General features: G+C 35.2%; 1 protein-coding gene across 50 annotated transcripts in view; it reads left to right on the forward strand.

Annotated features, from left to right (window-relative positions):
* Window positions 1-20,213, forward strand: part of si:ch211-266g18.10 (axoneme-associated protein mst101(2)) — a 37,403-nt gene that overhangs the window by 14,798 nt on the left and 2,392 nt on the right. For 8 of the 50 annotated variants that reach the window (XM_051944891.1, XM_051944943.1, XM_051944948.1 and 5 more), the window contains 66 exons: window positions 80-175; window positions 650-745; window positions 930-980; window positions 1,619-1,684; window positions 1,884-1,931; window positions 2,034-2,072; window positions 2,166-2,213; window positions 2,699-2,740; window positions 2,871-2,918; window positions 3,002-3,070; window positions 3,164-3,211; window positions 3,304-3,345; window positions 3,455-3,523; window positions 3,643-3,690; window positions 4,157-4,207; window positions 4,353-4,394; window positions 4,882-4,932; window positions 5,351-5,404; window positions 5,546-5,590; window positions 5,942-5,992; window positions 6,107-6,151; window positions 6,480-6,530; window positions 6,646-6,690; window positions 7,114-7,155; window positions 7,289-7,357; window positions 7,459-7,506; window positions 7,655-7,705; window positions 8,631-8,681; window positions 8,795-8,836; window positions 9,146-9,196; window positions 9,649-9,690; window positions 9,816-9,884; window positions 10,052-10,099; window positions 10,360-10,410; window positions 10,836-10,883; window positions 11,153-11,203; window positions 11,333-11,377; window positions 11,621-11,668; window positions 11,755-11,823; window positions 11,947-11,991; window positions 12,486-12,527; window positions 12,639-12,707; window positions 12,818-12,865; window positions 13,016-13,066; window positions 13,176-13,214; window positions 13,505-13,552; window positions 13,639-13,701; window positions 13,816-13,860; window positions 14,055-14,096; window positions 14,220-14,288; window positions 14,439-14,486; window positions 14,631-14,681; window positions 14,763-14,807; window positions 15,147-15,194; window positions 15,504-15,530; window positions 15,617-15,661; window positions 15,865-15,924; window positions 16,085-16,129; window positions 16,240-16,281; window positions 17,224-17,271; window positions 17,500-17,541; window positions 19,338-19,385; window positions 19,776-19,811; window positions 19,918-19,959; window positions 20,051-20,095; window positions 20,170-20,205. In XM_051944891.1, the coding sequence (XP_051800851.1) occupies window positions 80-175; window positions 650-745; window positions 930-980; window positions 1,619-1,684; window positions 1,884-1,931; window positions 2,034-2,072; window positions 2,166-2,213; window positions 2,699-2,740; window positions 2,871-2,918; window positions 3,002-3,070; window positions 3,164-3,211; window positions 3,304-3,345; window positions 3,455-3,523; window positions 3,643-3,690; window positions 4,157-4,207; window positions 4,353-4,394; window positions 4,882-4,932; window positions 5,351-5,404; window positions 5,546-5,590; window positions 5,942-5,992; window positions 6,107-6,151; window positions 6,480-6,530; window positions 6,646-6,690; window positions 7,114-7,155; window positions 7,289-7,357; window positions 7,459-7,506; window positions 7,655-7,705; window positions 8,631-8,681; window positions 8,795-8,836; window positions 9,146-9,196; window positions 9,649-9,690; window positions 9,816-9,884; window positions 10,052-10,099; window positions 10,360-10,410; window positions 10,836-10,883; window positions 11,153-11,203; window positions 11,333-11,377; window positions 11,621-11,668; window positions 11,755-11,823; window positions 11,947-11,991; window positions 12,486-12,527; window positions 12,639-12,707; window positions 12,818-12,865; window positions 13,016-13,066; window positions 13,176-13,214; window positions 13,505-13,552; window positions 13,639-13,701; window positions 13,816-13,860; window positions 14,055-14,096; window positions 14,220-14,288; window positions 14,439-14,486; window positions 14,631-14,681; window positions 14,763-14,807; window positions 15,147-15,194; window positions 15,504-15,530; window positions 15,617-15,661; window positions 15,865-15,924; window positions 16,085-16,129; window positions 16,240-16,281; window positions 17,224-17,271; window positions 17,500-17,541; window positions 19,338-19,385; window positions 19,776-19,811; window positions 19,918-19,959; window positions 20,051-20,095; window positions 20,170-20,205 (3,339 nt within the window). The remainder of the gene's footprint in view (window positions 1-79; window positions 176-649; window positions 746-929; window positions 981-1,618; window positions 1,685-1,883; window positions 1,932-2,033; window positions 2,073-2,165; window positions 2,214-2,698; window positions 2,741-2,870; window positions 2,919-3,001; window positions 3,071-3,163; window positions 3,212-3,303; window positions 3,346-3,454; window positions 3,524-3,642; window positions 3,691-4,156; window positions 4,208-4,352; window positions 4,395-4,881; window positions 4,933-5,350; window positions 5,405-5,545; window positions 5,591-5,941; window positions 5,993-6,106; window positions 6,152-6,479; window positions 6,531-6,645; window positions 6,691-7,113; window positions 7,156-7,288; window positions 7,358-7,458; window positions 7,507-7,654; window positions 7,706-8,630; window positions 8,682-8,794; window positions 8,837-9,145; window positions 9,197-9,648; window positions 9,691-9,815; window positions 9,885-10,051; window positions 10,100-10,359; window positions 10,411-10,835; window positions 10,884-11,152; window positions 11,204-11,332; window positions 11,378-11,620; window positions 11,669-11,754; window positions 11,824-11,946; window positions 11,992-12,485; window positions 12,528-12,638; window positions 12,708-12,817; window positions 12,866-13,015; window positions 13,067-13,175; window positions 13,215-13,504; window positions 13,553-13,638; window positions 13,702-13,815; window positions 13,861-14,054; window positions 14,097-14,219; window positions 14,289-14,438; window positions 14,487-14,630; window positions 14,682-14,762; window positions 14,808-15,146; window positions 15,195-15,503; window positions 15,531-15,616; window positions 15,662-15,864; window positions 15,925-16,084; window positions 16,130-16,239; window positions 16,282-17,223; window positions 17,272-17,499; window positions 17,542-19,337; window positions 19,386-19,775; window positions 19,812-19,917; window positions 19,960-20,050; window positions 20,096-20,169; window positions 20,206-20,213) is intronic. The other 42 variants (XM_051944899.1, XM_051944895.1, XM_051944910.1 and 39 more) reach the window with 42 other exon arrangements.

Below are 20,213 nucleotides of genomic sequence, written 5' to 3' on the forward strand. Positions count from 1 at the left end.
TTCTTGCTAAAAATACAATGTTCATCTTTTCTATGCATAATTTGTGAAACTGGTCAAACAACCCTTCTTCTAATTTCAGATACTAAACCCAAAAAGTCTGCAAAGAGAATTAAAGTAGTCAAGAAGGAGGTTGCATCTGTCCTTAAAAAGGAGCATCTTAATGTTACCAAAGCAGGTGAGACAATATGGAGAAGAGTTAAGAAATCAATAAATTATCCTTTGCTGTCTTGTGAAGAACCTTACATAAACTTCTTGAAAGGATTTATATAAGTTTTAAAGTTAGGAACATGTAATATTTCTGTGCTGCTGCACTGAGCTTCACAGATGAGATTGGGATTGATTGATAGCCAAACACCGCGCATTAACGTCCTGTTTCGTAGATTTGACGTTGGATTCGGATGGCAAAAGCTATAACAAGTAGTTTTATTTCCACTGCTGCTGTGTCTTCATATTGCCAAAGTACTTGTTCAAACAACAAATCGACAAACAACCTTTAATGTAACAATGAATGGAACCGAAGTCCCAAGATCAAAATACTGATAAATAAGTCATCATTTTGATCCTAAATCAAATAAAATATAAGGGAATAAACCAAATTCACAACACCGTAAGCTATCTTGAATTATGTTTTCTGTCATTTCCATTTCAGCTGAAGAACCCAAGAAGCCTGCAAAGGTGCTTAAAGTTGCTGAAAAGCAGATAGTTCCTGCCCTGAAAAAGGAACATAAAAATGTCACAAAAGCAGGTAGGTAACCGGCAACTCACTTTGTAATCGTTTTAAAACAGCAGTGTGTCAATGTCAAAATAATAGAATTTCTACAATATAACAAATTAAGACGAGTAAGTGGTTGTGACAGAGCACTTCTGCAAGTAGATGTGAAATTAAGATGAGCTAAAGAATTACATGTTTGAATGCTCCCCAACTGCAGAGGTTCCTGAAGTCCCTAAGGTGACAGCCAAGCCAGAAGTGACAAAGAAAGGTATGAACATACTTGCATTCTTGTGTCAATTATACATTCATTTGTAAAAGCTCATTCTGTTTTTGGAGGTAATTTAAATGCTTCATGACTTAATATCTCACCGGACTTATTAAAGAATTAAACTTAATCCTATTCTAGTTAGATGTCATATATTTGCTTTGTTTGCAGACACTGAGTTTTTATGTGTAGGACACATACTTTGTTTTAATGTAGAACACATACAAAGTGTTGTATATATTAACAGAAAGTGTCACATAGTAAACTAGACGAGCCCTCAGTAAAGGGCAGAACCACGCCCTCTGCTGGTGAAAACCCTGTCCTCCCTATACAAATGATTCAATATGTATCAATTTTGATCATCGTACGTATCTCCCTTCCTACTTGATCTGCTGACCTCTAACTCCACAGCTGAGCAGGGGACCTTAGACTGATCTTCAGTGCCAAGTTTGAGTATCCTGACTTCAGCACTTGCAGAGATATCGGAACGGACATAGCCACATACATACATACATACATACTTACCCAGCCAGCTAGATACCGCACCGAATGCAGTAACCCCGCTGACGTTCGTCCGGCATGGTTAACAATCATCCTTACATAAAACTCAAAGGCTTTTTGATGTCGTAATTTCCCACCAGTGGCAGCTCCCAAGGAGGCCAAGAAGGAACCAAAGCAACAAATCAAACGTAAACCTGTAAAACCAGGTAATGCAAAGAAAGTTACTTTCGTGACTGCCTCAGTTAGAATATTGAAAAAATATAATTGGACAGTGAATTGACATCAACAACAAAATATAAAATGATTCCTACAATAGGGTATAAATTAACCAACAATAATTAACAGATTTAATGTCTACAGCTGCGAATTGATTAGTGTAATGTGTATTATGTCTTAATCCCGCAGATATCGATGCAGTGAAGGAAAAGGAAAAAGCAGCCCCTAAAAAGAAAGGTAGGCTTGATCGCAGGTTTTATATATATACATATATATGTAAATGATGCACGTGAAAGTTAAGAAAAATATAATGGAAATCCAATTTTCTTTTTGTCGAAGCTGGAGTTTCTGAACCAAAGCCCAAACCTGTTCAGAAAGGTAAAGAGATTCACTGCAGGATTTAATCCAATATTATCTGAGCTTTAAGCTATGTGAGTGAGTTCCATATTCTATGTTATTTTCTGTTTTTAGATGCTGCCGTTACTAAAGAAAAAGCCAAGCGAGCTCCACCAAAGAAGGGTAAATTTGCTATTTATACTATTAATAGAGCTTTTCCACAGAAAATTAAGCCTTTTAATGTTCAGCTTTTATTGATTTGCTGTTTTAAATTGGACTTAATATATTCAAGGGTGTTTCTAATTTTGTTGTCCTCTCTATTTACACACTTGAGCACAATATTGAAAATATAACACAGTCCAGTACAGCAGCAATTTTATGAGTTAAATGCTAAAACATGTTAAATAAAAACTCAATATAAGCATCAATAATGTGCACTCTATGACAAAACAGTTGCATTGGACTGTATTAACCTGGATATTCAACTTTATACAAAGAAAAAAAAAGATAATTTGAACTTAGCCAGAATGTTATTGTCAAGTTACTAACTTAAATCGACAATGTAACCAAATTATTATTTGGAAATTAAAATGTTTTAATGTAAAATCTAAAAACAACTAATCAAAATTGTAGAACTATGCTAATTTTCTGTCTTATGTGTGATGCAGAAGTTCCAAAGAAAAAGGCTAAAGCAGCTCCAGTAAAGAAAGGTAAAGTCACATTTTATCATAAATTACAGTCATCTTCAGGTAATGTTCTTATTGATAAAAAGCTAAATAAATAACCACTCTGTGAACTGAACAACCCTCCTGTAAGAAATGTTGTCCTTTTGACAAACAGAGGCTGCTGCTCCTAAAGAAAAGGCCAAACCAGTCACCTTGACCAAAGGTAAGAGTCAGGCATGTCCTAATATACAAAGAGCTACCAAATTAAATAAAATACTGTATATTTCACTCCATTTCTATTTACAGAACAAGAAGACGCTCCCAAAAATGCCACTCTGGCCAAAGACAGGGTCAAAATAGTGCCTATGAAGAAAGGTCATTTTCTTTCATTTCACATGTTTCGTTGCATTTAGGGCTAGATATCTGTAGTTCTAGTGCTTGATAATCTCTTTGTGATGATTTTCACAGTGCTCAAGGCACCAAAAAAAGAAGTCAAAGCGGTCTCTGCAAAGACAAGTATGTCTCTTGTATGAATTCTGACTGTTTAGCTTTATAGTTTTATTGTGTCTTATTGTCTGTAAAGCTGAATCTAAAATGTCTTTTTTTAGAACCTGCAAAAATCACAACAAAACCAGCACCAGTAATTAAAGGTAAGAAGAGAGTAATGTTTCACGTTCATGTTAAAGTAGCTATAAGCTTTTTAAATATACATTTAAACTTGAGAGTTACTCATGTTTAAACTTATTTATTTTCTTACAGAGGCAGAAGCACCACACAGAAATGTCTCTCTGACAAAGGAGAAAGTGAAGGTGGTGCCACTGAAGAAAGGTACATGTTATTTACACAGATGACTTTAATATTTTTGCATATCACTTTTATTTTCAACATTCATTCATGGTTTTGAAGCATTTTGCGAACTCTGACCATAACATTTTGTTCTGTCTCAGTGCCTGTAACTCCGAAAGAAAAAGCCAAACCAGCACCAACAAAAAAAGGTAATTACATTGGTGTGTTGGCAGGTTTGCACAGCATAATAATGTGGGTGTAGGAGCAGATTTGAAATTACCTACGTATATAAGGTAGGAACCTTTGTGGCTAGGTATGGTTTCCAGTCGGAAGGGACAAATCTGTTTATGACCGTTAAACGCTAACACGGATAGCTGTACACTGAATGCCGAACGCTGAAGCTTATGGATGTGAACTGGTGCACTTTGGAGTTGTTTGGGAAACCAACAAAGACAGTGTTTGCGAGGCAAGTTAAAACGAATTGGACTTTCATTCACCAGTACGGTTAGTAAGCGCGTCAATTACGTTTTTATGATTCCGGTTGGAGGTTCTCTGTGGCTTAAAGCATTGGCTTAGCCCCTTTAACTGCAACAGTTGTACTGTGATCACACTGTGGCTGAATGCCAACATCCAGATAAAACTACACTGGTATTTGTTGCTGCCATTTCTTTTTAGAAGCTGAAGTTCTCAAGGAGAAGAAGGCTGAACCAGTGACTCCCAAGAAAGGTTTGTTTCTTTTTAGTCTTTCAAAGTTCCTGATTCTCTTTGACTTTTATTTTTATTATTTGTAGAACAGTTGTTTCTTTGTGGTTTCTTGCTTTTTTAAAAAAAGAATATACATTAGCTTTATTCAGACCATTTATTATTCTAGCACCTGTTTCTAAGGCAAAACCACCTCCTAAAAAGAAGAAAGGTACACAGCAGAACTGTGTGTTTGTAGTGTTTGATTGAAACATAGTTCTATTAAAGTACATCTGCTGTAGAAAAAATATTTGCTCCACTGTTGGGAAATATTTTTTTCTGAATATATTTGGCTTCAATCATTTTTATCCTGCTGACATGTAGCTACTTCAGAAAAGTGATTACAGCTTCCCGCTTTTAGATGTGTCATGCTCTGCTTCAAGCTGTAAAAGTGAATTTTGGAGTGGTAATGCTTTGGTTCACTCGGCAATACGTTTTGTTGGAAAATGAACTAATTCTAGCTTCTGCTTTTTTTGTCCAAGTGTTTCCATTTTCTGTGCATGTTTTTCTGCTGCCAGCTCTTTACAGTCGATCTGCTCGTAGGTTTTCACAGCATCATAGTTTATCAAATGTAACTGTAATACCAACAATCACACTGTTGCTGTATGAAAACATCTGCAGAAAACAACACCAATTTTTGTTGCTGTTATTTGTTCTAGAAGCTGAAGTTCTGAAGGAGAAGAAGGCTGAGCCAGTGACTCCTAAGAAAGGTCTGTATCCTTTTATTTTTATTCATATTATATATAATAGTGGTTTCTTGCCTGTCTAGAAAGTGTACCTTAGTAATTTATTACTACAGTGCCTGTTTCTAAGGCAAAACAAACACCTGCTTGAAAGATGAAATCTATGCAGCAGAACTGTGTGTCTGTCGTGCTTTTAGTAACATTGTTTTTCCATTAAATTACATCTGTAGAAACACTATTTGCACTACTGTTGGGAAATTATTTTTTCAAAATATATGTAGTTCAAATAATTTCCCATCTAAACATCCTACTGAACACAATCTGCAACTCTGCAGATTTTGTACAGAATCATAGTGTGGCAATAAACTGTATCAACTGTAATAATAACTGTATTTAAACCTCTACAGAAAACTGCGCTGATTTTTGTTGCTATTATTTGCTTTAGAAGCTGAAGTTCTCAAGGAGGAGAAGAAGGCTGAGCCAGTGACTCCAATGAAAGGTCTGTATCTTTTTAGTCTTTCCCACTTCTTGTTTCTCTTTGATTTTTACCCATATTTTATATAGAACAGTTGTTTCTTTGTGGTTTCTTTCCCAATTATATACTGTACCTTAGAGTTAATCAGATCATTCATTATTCTAGCACCTGTTTCTAAGGCAAAACCAGCACCTGCTAAAAAGAAGAAAGGTATACAGCAGAACTGTGTGGTTGTAGAGCTTTGTGGAACATAGTTCTACTAATAAACTACCTCTGGTGAAGAAACATTATTTGCACTACTGTTGGGAAATTAATTTTTCTAAATATATATATATATATATATATATATATATATATATATATATATATATATATAGTTCAAATATTTTCCATCTAAACATCCTACTGACTACAATCTGCAACTCTGTTTGTAGATTTTCCACAGCATCATAGTGTGGCAATGAAGTGTATCAGTTGTAACTGTACTAACAACAATCACACTGTTGCTGTATGAAAACCTTCACGGGAAAATGCACAGATTTTTGGTATTATTTGTTTTAGAAGCTGAAGTTCTCAAGGAGAAGAAAGCTGAGCCAGTGACTCCTAAGAAAGGTTTGGTTCCTTTTTTTTTTAACCCATATAATACAAAATACAGTTGCTTCTTTGTGGTTTCTCACATTTTTACATGATGTACATTCGAGTTAATCGGATCATTTATTGTCCTAGCACCTGTTACCAAAGCAAAACCAACACCAGCTAAAAAGAAGAAAGGTATCCAGCAGAACTGTGTGTCTGTAGTGTTTAGTTATAACATAGCTTTTCTAAGAGTTTTATTTGAACTACTATTGGTAAATTAATTCTACTGGATAAATGTAGCTCAAATAACTTTCCATTTAAACATCCTACTGACTACAATCTGCAACTCTGTTTGCAGATTTTGCACAGCATCAAAGTGTGGTAATAAATTGTACAGGGTCAAAGTGTGGGAATTATCAGTTTCAACTGTAATCATAACGGTCACACTGCTGCCATATTTAAACCCTATTTGCAAACCTCTGTCGGAAACTGTGCTCATTTTTGTTGCTGCTATTTGTTTAAGAAACTGAAGTTCTCAAGGAGAAGAAAGCTGAGCCAGTGACTCCTGAGAAAGGTTTGTCTCTCTTCCAGTCTTACCTACATTTCATACAATCCAGTTGTTTTTTAGTTGTTGTTGTTTTTTTTAGTATTCTGTACTTTCGACTTAATCAAACTATTTATTATTCTAGCACCTGTTGCTAAGGAAAAACCAACACCAGCTAAAAAGAAGAAAGGTATACAGCAGAACTATGTGGTTGTAATGTTTTGTTACTCTTTTTCTAATGAACTATCTCTGCTGTAGAAACACTATTTGCAGTAGTGATGGAAAATGAATCCAGTCATCATTCATTTTCCATCTAAGCTTCCTACTGACAATAAACAACATCAGCTGTAACTGACATGCAGCTGCTTTAACAATGATTGATTGCAGCTTTCTAGATGTAGATGCATCATGCTCTGCCTCAAGCTGTGCAATAAGCTTTTTTGGAAAATAAACTAATTGCAGCTTCTGCTGTGACGCTCTTCATGGTGGTCGCTCACGTCTGACCTTAGTCTTCAGAACAGGAGCTCAAACCAGTACTAACAACAAGGACTATATGTTTATTTTCAACGTGTCTTAATGTCTGTAATGCTGAACCTAAAATGTCTTTATTCAGAACCTGCAAAAATCAAGGCAAAACCAGCACCAGTAGTGAAAGGTAAAACAACGTGAAACCTTTAATGCCCTCATTTAAGTCACTATAAGCTTTTTAAATATGCGTTTTCATTTAAATATGTAAATATATAGTTAAACTTATTTTATTACTTTTTACTTTTTAAAATTTCTCATAGAGGCAGAAGCACCACACAAAAACGTGTCTCTAACCAAGGAGAAGGTGAAGGTGGTGCCACTGAAGAAAGGTACACACCTATTAGCTTAAACACCCATTCATGGCTTTTGTTTACTTGTAATATTTTTCCAAATTTAAACCGTGACTCTGAAACGCTTTGTTCTGTCTCAGTGCCTGTAACTCCGAAAGAAAAAGTCAAACCAGCACCAACAAAAACAGGTAGTTACAATAATCTGTTTGCAAATTTCTACAGCATCATAATGTGGGTAATAAACTGCATCATTTTTAACTGTGATGATTACACTGTTGCCATATGCAAACTTCTACAGGAAATTGCACTGTTTTTTGGTGCCACTATTTGTTTTAGGAGCTGAAGGTCTCAAGGAGAAGAAGGCTGAGCCAGTGACGCCCAAGAAAGGTTTGTATCCTTTCACACATTCACAGATCTTGTTCTTTTTATGCATTATGTATCGTGCAGTTTTCTCACCTTTATCAATCCCATACATTAGATTTATTCAGACCATTTATTATTCTAGTGCCTGTTTCTAAGGCAAAACCAACACCTGCTAAAAACAAGAAAGGCATCCAGCAGAACTTTGTGTTTGGTTGTGAGCTAGTTCTAATAAATTACATCTGCTGTAGAACCATTATTTGCACTACAGATGCAGATGCATCATGCTCTGCTTCAAGTTGTAGTTCTAATCATAACTGTGTAACACTTTTTCTATCTGTCTGAATGAAAAAGTGAAACCACCACCAACAGAAAAGGTAGTTACAGTTACTGAACATTTTGTTGGTTCAATATATTCAGCAACTTAATGTGGATGATCTTAATTCATTACTGTATTCCATGCATTTAGATTTTGAGTCTAAATGTTTCCATTTTTTAAATGGTAGTAATAATACTTTTCATCTGTTTAGTGCTATTCAGAGTACTCAGACACTTTACATAGTTACATTATAAAATCAGTTAACATTAAAACAGATGAAGGTCATAAAATAAATGAGTATTGTATATTAAAAGCAGTTCGGAACAGATGGGTCTTGATAAGTGATTTGAAAGTGGTCAGGTCGGTGCGTTCATGGACGTGTTGGGGTAGGGAGTTCCAGAGTGTGTGGGCAGATGTGGAGAAGGCTCTGTTACCCCATTTTTGGTGCGTGATGCGGGGGGAGTTATTATCTCTTTACAGCAGGCCTGTCTGCAGATTTTCACAGCATCCTAATGTGGAAATAAATTACAGCAGTTTTTAATGTTATAATAATAATAATAACAATCACACTGTTGCTATATGCAAACCTCTGCAGAAAACTGCGCTGATTTTTCTTGCTGTTATTTGTTTTAGAAGCTGAAGTTCTCAAGGAGAAGAAGGCTGAGCCAGTGACTCCCAAGAAAGGTTTGTTTCTCTTTTATTTTAACCATTATTGTATATTTTATGGTTGTTTCTTAGTGGTTTCTCCCATTTCTGTGTATGTGCATTATAGTTAATTTGAACATTCATTATTCTAGCACCTTCTAAGGCAAAACCAGCTCCTGCTAAAAAGAAGAAAGGTACACAGTAGAGCTGTGTGTCTGTAGTGCTCTGTGGAGCATAGTTTTGCTAATAAACTACCTCCGCTGAAGAAACACTATTTGCACTACTGCTGGGAAATGAATTTTCCTGAATACACGTAGTGCAAATCATTTTCCATCTCAACATCCTACTGACTACAGTCTGCAACTCTGTTTGCAGATTTTCCACTGCATCATAGTGTGGCAATTAACTGTATCAGCTGTGACTGTAAAAACAACTATCACACTGTTGCTGTATGAAAACCACTGTAGAAATCTGTACTGATCATTTATTTTTGTTTGGTTTAGAAGCTAAAGTTCTTAAGGAGAAGAAGGCTGAGCCAGTGACTCCTAAGAAAGGCATGCTACCCCTTTATTTTTTTACCCATATCATACATGAAACAGTTGTTTCTCAGTTGCTTATCGCCTAATTCTGTATGTACATTACAGTTAATCAGAGCATTTATTGTTCCAGCAGCTGTTGCTAAGACAAACCACCACCTCCTGAAAAGAAAAAGAAAAAGACACACAGCAGAAATTTTTGTAGTGTTTAGTTGTAACATAATTCTTCTGCTGTCAAAACACTATTTGAATGTAGTCATCATTGAATTTTCCATCTAAACATCCTGCTTCCATGTAACTGCTTCCAAAAACTGTTGACAGCTTTCTCGTTGTTGATGCATCGTGCTCTGCTTGAAGTTGTTTATTTTAGAGTAGTAATGCCGTTGTTTAGGCTGTAGTAAGCTTTGTTGGAAACTGACCTATTTATGACATATTTTCTGTAATGCTGAACCCAAAATGTTTTCATTTAGAACCTGCAAAGATCAAGACAAAACCAGCACCAATAGTTAAAGGTAGCACACAAAGCCTTCATGCTCACGTTTAAGTAGCTGTAAGCTTTTTTAACATATGTGTCCATTTAAATATGTGTATATCTATATGTAGTGCAGCTAATCTTAATACTTATTTGTTTTTACAGAGGCAGAAGCACCGCACAAAAATGTGTCTCTAGCCAAGGAGAAGGTGAAGGTGGTGCCACTGAAGAAAGGTGCATGTTGTTGTTTATACAGCTAATTTCATCTCATACACCTTCACCATTCAGTGCACTTTTATTATTTAAAGTACCAACAGCTAACCATCCGTTCATGGCTTTTGTTGACTTACAGTATTTTCACAAACTTAAACCATGACTCTGAAACACTTTTTCTGTCTCAGTGCCTGTAACTCCAAAAGAAAAAGTCAAAGCAGCACCAACAAAAAAAGGTATATACAGTGATTGAACACTTATATGATTGAACAAATAAATTGGACAACTTGTTAATATTATAAATAATTTTTCTACATCTGTCTGTATTTGTTATGTAAGTTTCTACATATGTTTTTCCTGTTTTCCTCTCTTTAAAACAGGCCTGTTTACAGATTTATCCAGCATCAGTATTAAGGAAAAAACTGCATCAGTTGTAACTGTATTCACACTACTTCCAGAAAACTGCACTGATTTTTCATGCTATTATTTGCTTTAGAAGCTGAAGTTCCAAAGGAGAAGAAGGCTGAACCAGTGACCCCAAAGAAAGGTTTGTATCTTTTTAACCCTTTCACTTTCTCTTATTTTCTCTCATTTTTACCCATAGAATTTATTGTCCAGTTTTCTCTCTTTTTTTAAAGAGTTACATCAAAGTTAATCAAACCATTTATTATTCTGGCACCTGTTTCTACGCAAAAACCAACACCTGTTAAAAAGTAGAAAGATATACAGCAGAAGTGTGTGCTTGCAGTCTTGAGCTGCATCCCAGTTCTTCTGGTAAATTCCATCTGCTGCAGAGACATTATTTGCAGTACTGTTGGGAAATGCTGTCATGACTGATTTTCCATCTAAACATTCCACTGACATGTAACTGCTGTAAAAACAATGATTGATTCTAGCTTTCTGGTTGTAGATGCATGCTCTGCTCTGTATTTTTGGAGTTCTGAAGCCTTTAACAAACGTTTTTTGTCTCAGTGCCTACGACTCCTAAAGAAAAAGTCAAACCAGCGCCAACAAAAACAGGTAGAGTGATTTATTTCTCAGATACATTAGATGACCTAATGTGGTCAATATTAATTAATAACTTTACTGCATGCATTTGGCTCTTTCCATTTTTTATGCATTTTTTTTGTATCACCTCTTTACAACAGGTCTGCTATTAGATTTCCTCAAAATCATGTCGTGGGAATTAACTGCATCAGTTGCTGCCATTTTCACAGAATCACGCGGTCTCCATATTCAGACCTCTGCAGAAAACGACTCTGATTTTTGTTGCTGTTGTTTCTATTTAGATGCTGACTTTCTCAAGGAGAAGAAGGCTGAGCCAGTGACTCCCAAGAAAGGTTTGTGTCCTTTCCGTCTTTCACACTTCTTGTTTCTCTTTAAGTTTTACCCACATTACATGTATAGTGCAGTTACTTCTTATTGGCTTGGATGTACATTAGAGTTAATGAGACCATTTATTATTCTAGCACCTGTTGCTAAGGCAAAACCAACACCTGCTAAAAAGAAGAAAGGTATACAGCAGAACTGTGTGTCTGAAGTGTTTTTTGTGATATAGTGCATCTACTGTAGAAGCAATATTTATACAGCTTTTCTGAGTAAACATTAGAGCTTTCTAGCTGTAGATGCATCAGGATCTGTGAGAAGTTTATGCTGGAGTAGCAACAGTAGTTCAAGCAGCTCTAGCCGAATGTGGCTGCTGCTGTAAAGTTCTGTGCACTGAGAGCTCATGTCTGACCTTCGTCTTCTTTTTACAGAAGTGGAGGCTCCTAAGGAAAAGGTCAAACCAGTTACCTTGACCAAAGGTAGGAGTGGTATATGTCCTAATACACAAAAGAATACCAAACTAATTAACAAGCTGTATATTTTACGACCAAATTCCTGCTGACAGAACAAGAAGGCGCTCCCAAAAATGCCACTCTGGCCAAAGCGAGGGTCAAAATAGTGCCTATGAAGAAAGGTCATTGTCCCTCATTTCATATGTTTCATTAGATTCAGAACTGTATCTACCCCAGAACTGAATTTTCCTTATTTTAATTCTTTAAAATGTGTTTGTGTTTTGTTTTGTTTGTTTTTTTAACAGAGGTCAAGGTGCCAAAAGAGAAGGTCAAAGTCTCTGCAAAGACAAGTATGTCATAAATTGAATGTACATTACCGTTCAAAAGTTTGGGATCACTTAGAAATGTCCTTATTTTTTAAAGAAAAGCATTTTTTTCAATGAAGATAACATTAAATGACTCATAAATGCAGTCTAGACATTGTTAATGTGGCAAATGGCTGTTCTAGCTGGAAACGACTGATTTCTAATGGAATATCTCCATAGGTGGACAGAGGAACATTTCCAGCAACCATCACTCCTGTGTTCTAATGCTACATTGTGTTAGCTAATGGTGATGAAAGGCTCATTGATGATTAGAAAACCCTTGTGCAGTTATGTTAGCACATGAATAAACGTGTGAGTTTTCATGGAAAACATGAAATTGCCCAGGTGACCCCAAACTTTTGAACAGTAGTTTAAGCAATCAGAATATTCATATTATCAAACTGAACATCATGTTTTTATGTTTAAAGCTCAATTCATTCAGTTTAATGTAATGCTGAATCTAAAATGTCTTTCTTTAGAACCGGCAAAAATCAAGACAAAACCAACGCCAGTCGTAAAAGGTAAGGGGACACCACACTTTTATGTTCTTCAGTTAAGAAGCTATGAGCTTTTAAAATTAAATATGCACATATATAGTCAAGCTAATTTTAATACTTATTTATTTCCCACAGAGACAGAAGCACCACACAAAAATGTCTCTCTGACAAAGGAGAAGGTGAAGGTGGTGCCACTGAAGAAAGGTACATGTTGCTGTTTACGCAGATGACTTCAATATTTTTACAGAACCCATTTATTTTCAGCATTCATTCATGAGTTTTGAGGCATTTCGTAAACTCCTTTTCTGTCTCAGTGCCTGTAACTCCAAAAGAAAAAGTCAAACCAGCACCAACTAAAAAAGGTAGTTAAAATGATCTGTTTGCAGATTTGTGCAGCATCATAATGTGGGAAAACACTGCGTTTATTATAACTGTAATAGTAACAATCACACTGTTGCAATGTGCGAACTGCCACAGAAAATTGCACTTTTTGTTTCTACTATTTGTTCTAGAAGCTGAAGTTCTCAAGGAGAAGAAGGCTGAGCCAGTGACTCCAAAGAAAGGTTTGTCTCTCTTTTGTTTTCACCCATTTCATGTTTCTTTGTGTGTGTTTTTTTTCTCTTTTTTTTAATATACGTACATTAAAGTTAATGAAATTATTTATTATTCTAGCACCTGTTACTAAGGCAAAACCTGCTAAAAAGAAGAAAGGTATACAGCAAAACTGTGTGTTTGTAGTGCTTTTAGTAACAGTTCTGATGTATTATATCTGCCGTAGAAACACTTATTTAGGCAGCTTTTCCATCAAAACATCCCACTGACATGTAGCTGCTTTAAAAAAACTGATTGCAGCTTTCTAGTTTCTGCATCAAGCTGTGAGAAGTTTATTTTGGAGTAGTTGAACCTTCGATAAGCGCTGTTGAAAATGAGCCAATAGTAGCGTCTGCTGCAAAGTTCTGTGTGTTGATGGCTCGAGCCTGACCGTAGTTTTGTTTTTGCAGAAGTGGAGGCTCCTAAAGAAAAGGACAAACCAGTCATCTTGACCAAAGGTAAGAGAGGTTCAGTCCTAATGTGCATAAAAATACCAAAACTAAACAAAATATTGTATATTTCACTCAATCATTTCTGTTGGCAGAAGGCGCTCCCAAAAATGCCACTCTGGCCAAAGAGAGAGTCAAAATAGTGCCTATGAAGAAAGGTTATTTTCTTTCATTTCTTATGTGAAATTGCTTTCAGATTCTACCATACCTTAGTGCTGATTTGTCCTAATCCTAACATGTCATAATTTGTTTTTGTTTGTGTCTTTTTACAGTGGTCAAAGCACCAAAAGAGAAGGTCAAAGTCTCTGCCAAGACAAGTACATCACATATATGTTATAAGTTTTAAACCCTCAGAATGTTGATTCCATCAAACTGAATAGCACGTTAAATATTATGTTTTGCTGCTCAGGTTTAAAGACAGAAGTTTTAACAACAGCCCAAACTGTATTGAGCTTTTCAGTATCCATGTGTCTTATTTTCTGTAATGCTAACCTAATGTGTCTTTGCTTAGAACCTGCAAAAATCAAGACAAAAGCAGCACCAGTGGTTAAAGGTAAGAAGAGAGTAACGTTTGACGTTCATGTTGAAGCTGCTGTAAGCCATTTAAACGTGTATTTGTTTGAATCTATACAATTATAGCCAAACTAGTTTTCGTACTCATTTATTTTTCTCACAGAGGCAGAAGCACCACATAAAAATGTCTCTCTGGCAAAGGAGAAGGCCAAAGTGGTGCCACTGAAGAAAGGTACATTTTGTTTACACAGATGACTTTAATATTTTATGTATGTCCATCACTACAATAGATTTTATTATTCAGTGTTAACTCCTCAGCACACATTCATGTGTTCTGAATATTTTCGCAGACTATGACTGTGTAACTGTTTTTCTGTTTTAGTGCCTGTAACTCCGAAAGAAAAAGTCAAACCAGCACCAACAAAAACAGGTAGTTACAGTGGTCTCTCTGCAGATTTATACAGCCTCATAATGTGGGAATAAACTGCATTCATTGTAACTATAATCATCCTGTTGTCACATGCAAGCCTCCACATAAATCTGCGCTGATTTTTGTTGCTGTTATTTGTTCTAGAAGCTGAAGTTCTGAAGGAGAAGAAGGCTGAGCCAGTGACTCCCAAGAAAGGTTTGTATCTTTAGTCATTTGTCGTTCTTATATCGCTCCATATACTTACATCAGAAGTAATCGCATCATTTACTATTCTAGCGCCTGTTTCTAAGGCAAAACCAACACCTGCTAAAAAGAAGAAAGGTATCCAGCAGAACTGTGTGGTTGTAGTGTTTAGCTGTAATATAGTTCTACTAATAAATCTGCTGCAGAAACAGTATTTGCAGTACTGTTGGGAAATGAATCCAGTCATCACTGATTTTCCATCCAAAAATACTACTCACATGCAGCTGCTTTAAAATGATTTATGACAGCTTTCTAGTTGCTAGCGCTCATGCTCTGCTCTAAACTGTGAGAAGTTTATTTTGGAGTAACGATGCTGTAGTTTAGATGAGCATCGCCGCAAAATGAGCTAATAATGTCTTCTGCTGTACAGTCCTGTGGGTTGATTGCTCACATCTGACCTTAGTTTTCCTGTTGCAGAAGTGGAGGCTCCTAAAGAAAAGGCCAAACCTGCTGCAGTAAAGAAAGGTAGAGTATTCAGTACACTGCACATTATAATGGTGTTGTCATATCAAAAGTTTTGTCTTTTTGTAGTTGGTTATTATGTTCAGATTTCTCTGATTTTTATGCTTTATTGATGTGTTAATTGTAAAAGGTGCACAGCCGCTGTAGTTTCAGTTTCTAATATTATATTAGATATAATACAGGTGCACTTTAGATTTTACAGACTTAAAAACTGCATGTACAGTCACTTAATCCCCTATAAAAACAAATGTGATCAGCTACCAATCATGTTGGTTTTTACATCGCTATTTTTTTTTTCTTCTGTCTTGTCAGAGGTCAAGCCAGCCCTGGCCAAAAAAGGTAACACAGATATAAATTATTATTATTTATTAGGGTTAAATATCATTAACACAATAACTGAAATCATTTTCTTTTTTCCAAATAAGCAGAGGTTGCAAAGGAGAAACCCAAACCAGCTCATGAAAAGAAAGGTAGATATTTCATTTAAACATTAAAAATAGGTCACAAACAGTAGGTGTGTAGATTTATAGACCTTACATTCTATATTTCATTTCCATTTTTAAATTGATCACAGCTTTCCTGACATGCATACACACAGTATCTACTGTTCATATTAATTGTGAAACTACATCTTCTGAAAAAAGCTGAAAATGTTATTTGTCATTTGATTTAGCTCCTTCTAAAAAAGAGGCTGAAATAAAGAAGGAAAAGCTCAAATCACTCCTAAAGAAAGGTAGCCTGCCACTGCCTTCTGCCTGTAGATGATGTTTTAGTGTCTTAGCTTGCAAAAAATGTGCTGTTATCAGTTAGTGTATCATTGTATTGTAATAGTACTAAAGCAGCCAAACTACAAGTCTCATTATCTTACATATCCTGCATTCTGATTTACTCAGAGCCCAAAGTAACAAAGGAAAAAGTCAAACCAGCTGTTAAAAAAGGTACAAAAACAACATTTATGACTCACATTGTTATGTTTTGTGACTGATTATTTAAAAAAAAAAAGAATTTGGTGTACTTATATGACATTACTCTCTTCCTGATGGTCCAGACATTTTGAGGAAAAAGACCAAACCAGTCCATGTGAAGAAAGGTACATTAGAATAGAATAGAATAGAATAGAATAGAATAGAATAGTACTTTATTGTCATTGTAGCCAGTACAACGAAATTTAAAAGTGCCAGACAGTCAGTGCATCATTAAAAAAAAGACAACACAAGTTAATAAATAGAAAAAACAATAAATAAATAAATAAATACTCAATCAGACATGACATTCCTTAAGGCATTGAGGGTAGTTATTGCTGTGGGGTAGAAACTGTTTTTCAGTCTATTTGTTCTTGATTTGAGTGTCCTGTAACGTCTGCCTGATGGCAAAAGCCACCATTAGTGGTGTTTCTATAAAGGCTGTCATCCATTGTGGATCTGTGACTGCAGTGATGTGGTCACAGAATGTAGGTCAGGTCAGGAGACAAAAGATCTGATTGGATTGATAACCTTGAGCCTCTGAGATCAACAATAATTAAGCGTGGAGGACATTTTTAATTCACCTTCTTACCTCCAATGATGAAGAGCTGAGAGTTCCATGACAAAGCAGTTTGATCCACCAAACATTAACAATGTGCTGTAAATGTTGGGATGTGTGGCTTAAATATGGCAGCTGAAAGCCCTTTGCTCTAGTGTGGCAGATTCCACTTCAAATAAAAAGATGTAAACAGGCACTGCTCAGTGGGTGAAGCGTCAAAAGTGATCAAACCAACAATAGTCAAGCGGTTTTCCCCAACAGACTTAAATAGTTGTCCATCTTATATGGAAAAGACAATAAAAATGCATAGAAAATATATTCTGGCTGCTTGCAGAATGGCACAAATAACTCAGAAAAATTGATTACAGATGTCTAGCTATAGTGCATCATGCTTTGTGGAGTAGCACTGCTGAAGTCTAAGCTGCTTTGTTAGGAAATAGACTAAGTGTGGCTTCTTTTGTAAAGTCATGCGAGCCGATTCCTCATATCTGACCTTAGTATCTTTTTGCAGAAGTGGAGGCTCCTAAAGAAAAGGACAGACCTGCTGCAGTAAAGAAAGGTACAGTTCAGTGACAGCTGTTGATTTTCGCACCATTATTGTTTTGATCATTTCTCGAAACAAAAGAATATACTGGTACATGTTTCACTTCTATATGCATCGATATATAAAGTTCTTTAAGCTATTTGAAGACTTTTAGGATGTGTTAAATACGTTATCATGCGAAATATTTGCACAAATAGTAGAACTGTGTGTTTTATCAGTTGTATTTTGTCCCTGATGGAGCAGCCATGTTGAGGAAAAAGGCCAAAGCAATCCATGTGAAGAGAGGTACATATGTAAGGCTGTACTTCATGTAACCAGCAGTGGTAATCTGATTACATCAAGTAATCTGGTTGCAACATGAAAGCCACTGCAAACTGTAGCTTGTAGGTTACCCAGAGGGAAAATGGCTATTTTGCTTTGAAAAATAAAAGATTAACTATTAAACCTGCTCTTGCTGAGGGCTGAGAACATTTTCCTGCTGAATGTCAACTAGTTCTCCAATTATCTAAAGTTAAGAATCATAAATCTTCACCTATTACCTAAGAATATAGACAGCTTAGCAGTCAGCAAGCAAATGGTCTCATAACATCAATACAAGTTTATTGATCTATTTTCTGTGAATCTTTTAATAAGTTAATGGGTAACAGATGTATTGCCTTACAGTAAGTCCCATGGTCTTACAGAACATGCATGCTGATGGTTAAATCAACCCTGAAATATTGTTACCACTTTCTAAGAGGGTCTCATTTATAGAGGGTTTATAAGACATAACTAGTTTATGAATTAATGCTGAGACAAAGACCTGAGACCTTGTTTTCAAGGTTTCTTCAGAGGTGACCTTCCTTTGTTTTAGAACTTGGATGTACTGTGACTTGATAACTTGATTAGTTGGTAATAAATACTTTATCAGTGTGAGATAACGTATAACAACAAACTGGGAGTAACATGTTGTGAGAAACCCTCTGATTATTCTCCCTTGTGCTTAGTAATTCAGTGCCAATTCGGTTGACAAAACGTCATAGTAAAAATATAAAATAAAAAAATATTTGTACTTTTACAGACATTTTCCTTCATTTTTTTCATATTCTTTGTCATTTTGATTTTTTAAAATATAAATGTAATTATAAACTGTAAATGCACGTCTTTTGTAAAATATCCTCTAATGTTAAAAAATATGTAACTGAATAATCCTACAAATTTAGTTAAATTTTTTAACACAAAAAATATTTAAAAATTTATATATTTGATAAATTTGTGTAATTTTACAAATATTTCTGTTTGATTTAATGGATTAAATTGTGAAATTCAGGTCTAGTACTGTAAAAAATATTTCTGAAATGTAGATACAATTATTGACAATTAGCAGAAAATTAGGGGTTGGTTCTGCATTTTTTTTTATTAAAAAATAAAATAGGTTCGATGGATTTTGAAATGAAAGATATCTTGTGCAACTGCAGAAATTTGGGTGTCTAAGCTGCTGGAATATCACCATTTTATGTTTAGTTTTCATTTTGTTTTACAGTGCGTAACTGTTCATGGGATCCTTGCTTTCTGATAAGCCATTATCTAAAGTTAAGCTGTTTATAAACTGATTTTTATAGAAATCATATGCAGATGTTTCCTATAAATTAATAGCCAAACTGTTTTTTTTTCAGTCAGCCACCAAAATGTTTTAACTATCAATGGATTAATATGATTGTATAAAGCAACTACAAATATGGACCAGTGAAGTTTTGCTCTGACTGATAAACACTTTAAAATGGTACCCAATTAGGAAGTGGTAAAAAGAAGTTTCTTGATTGTGATGCTTCATTTCCTTTTGCTGACGTAGAGTTCTGCAAAACTCCATTTACATTAGCTGATATTATACATCCCAAAACTAAAGAATATACACAAACAAGTTAACCTGGATTGCATTTGCACAAATGAAAACTCTTTTTTTCTCTTTACTGAAGGGTAAAAATGTGTTGTGATATTCTGCATCATTATCTCCGTGTTGGCTGGCAGTGAAACATTATTGTTTATACAGTATGTTGCACATTTCTTGCCTACTTGTGTTTGTTTCATATTTGTGTAAACAGAGCCTCGTGTTTTAAAAGAAAAGATCAAACCCACTGCAGCAAAGAAAGGTATGCAATCAGCCTTGAGTAATTACATCATAAAATGTGCAAAATTTATAGAAGAAAAATGAGTTCTTTGTAATCAAACTAGAGCTGCAATTAATTGATTAAAAAAAGTTCTATTTTGTAAACCAATCAATAATTTTTAGGCAACAATTCCAACAAATAGCTGTTTTTAGTCTGTCAAATATATTTGTATTTGTTTTATATTATTATAAACTGAACTTGTACCTCTATAAAAAAAAAAGACTCAAGGAAGAATTGAGAAAATAATTAGTAAGAAAATATTCATTATTTTCCTCCCTAACTGAACAATCAGTTCACAGTATGTCCTTTTGTAATTAAACCTGAATTATCCATTTAGAAAAACATGTTTTGTTCTTTGTTGTTACAAAACAGTTGAGAAGAAGGTAGAAAAGGAGGAGAAAGCTAAAGGTATTGTATGCAATCAGCTTTGAATTTGAATCATTTAAGTCAGCAAAATGTTGAAATATGAAAAAATATATCAGTGTTAAATTAAATGTTTTGTTGTCTTTTCCAGAGGACCGAGTTCTTAAAGAGATACAGGAGTCTGCAAAGAAAGGTCGCTGTTTTTGAAAATCATTTCAATTCTGAGCGAAATACATTAGTGTAGTTTTTATTCACTTTATCTATGGATGAAATTGTTGTTGTAGAAAAAGCCGCTGCGAAGAAAGCTGCCAAGGAGGAGAAAGTTAAAGGTAGTGTTGTCATAATATACGTTAATGTAATACTTTATAGTTTTATGGCTGACATCATGTTTCCATTCCAACAGCAGAGCCTTCTGTATCAGACAGCCTTCTCATGGAGGGTGAGTGC

Source organism: Acanthochromis polyacanthus, chromosome 1 (genome assembly GCF_021347895.1).
Source record: "Acanthochromis polyacanthus isolate Apoly-LR-REF ecotype Palm Island chromosome 1, KAUST_Apoly_ChrSc, whole genome shotgun sequence".
Taxonomy (NCBI): Eukaryota; Metazoa; Chordata; class Actinopteri; family Pomacentridae; genus Acanthochromis; species Acanthochromis polyacanthus.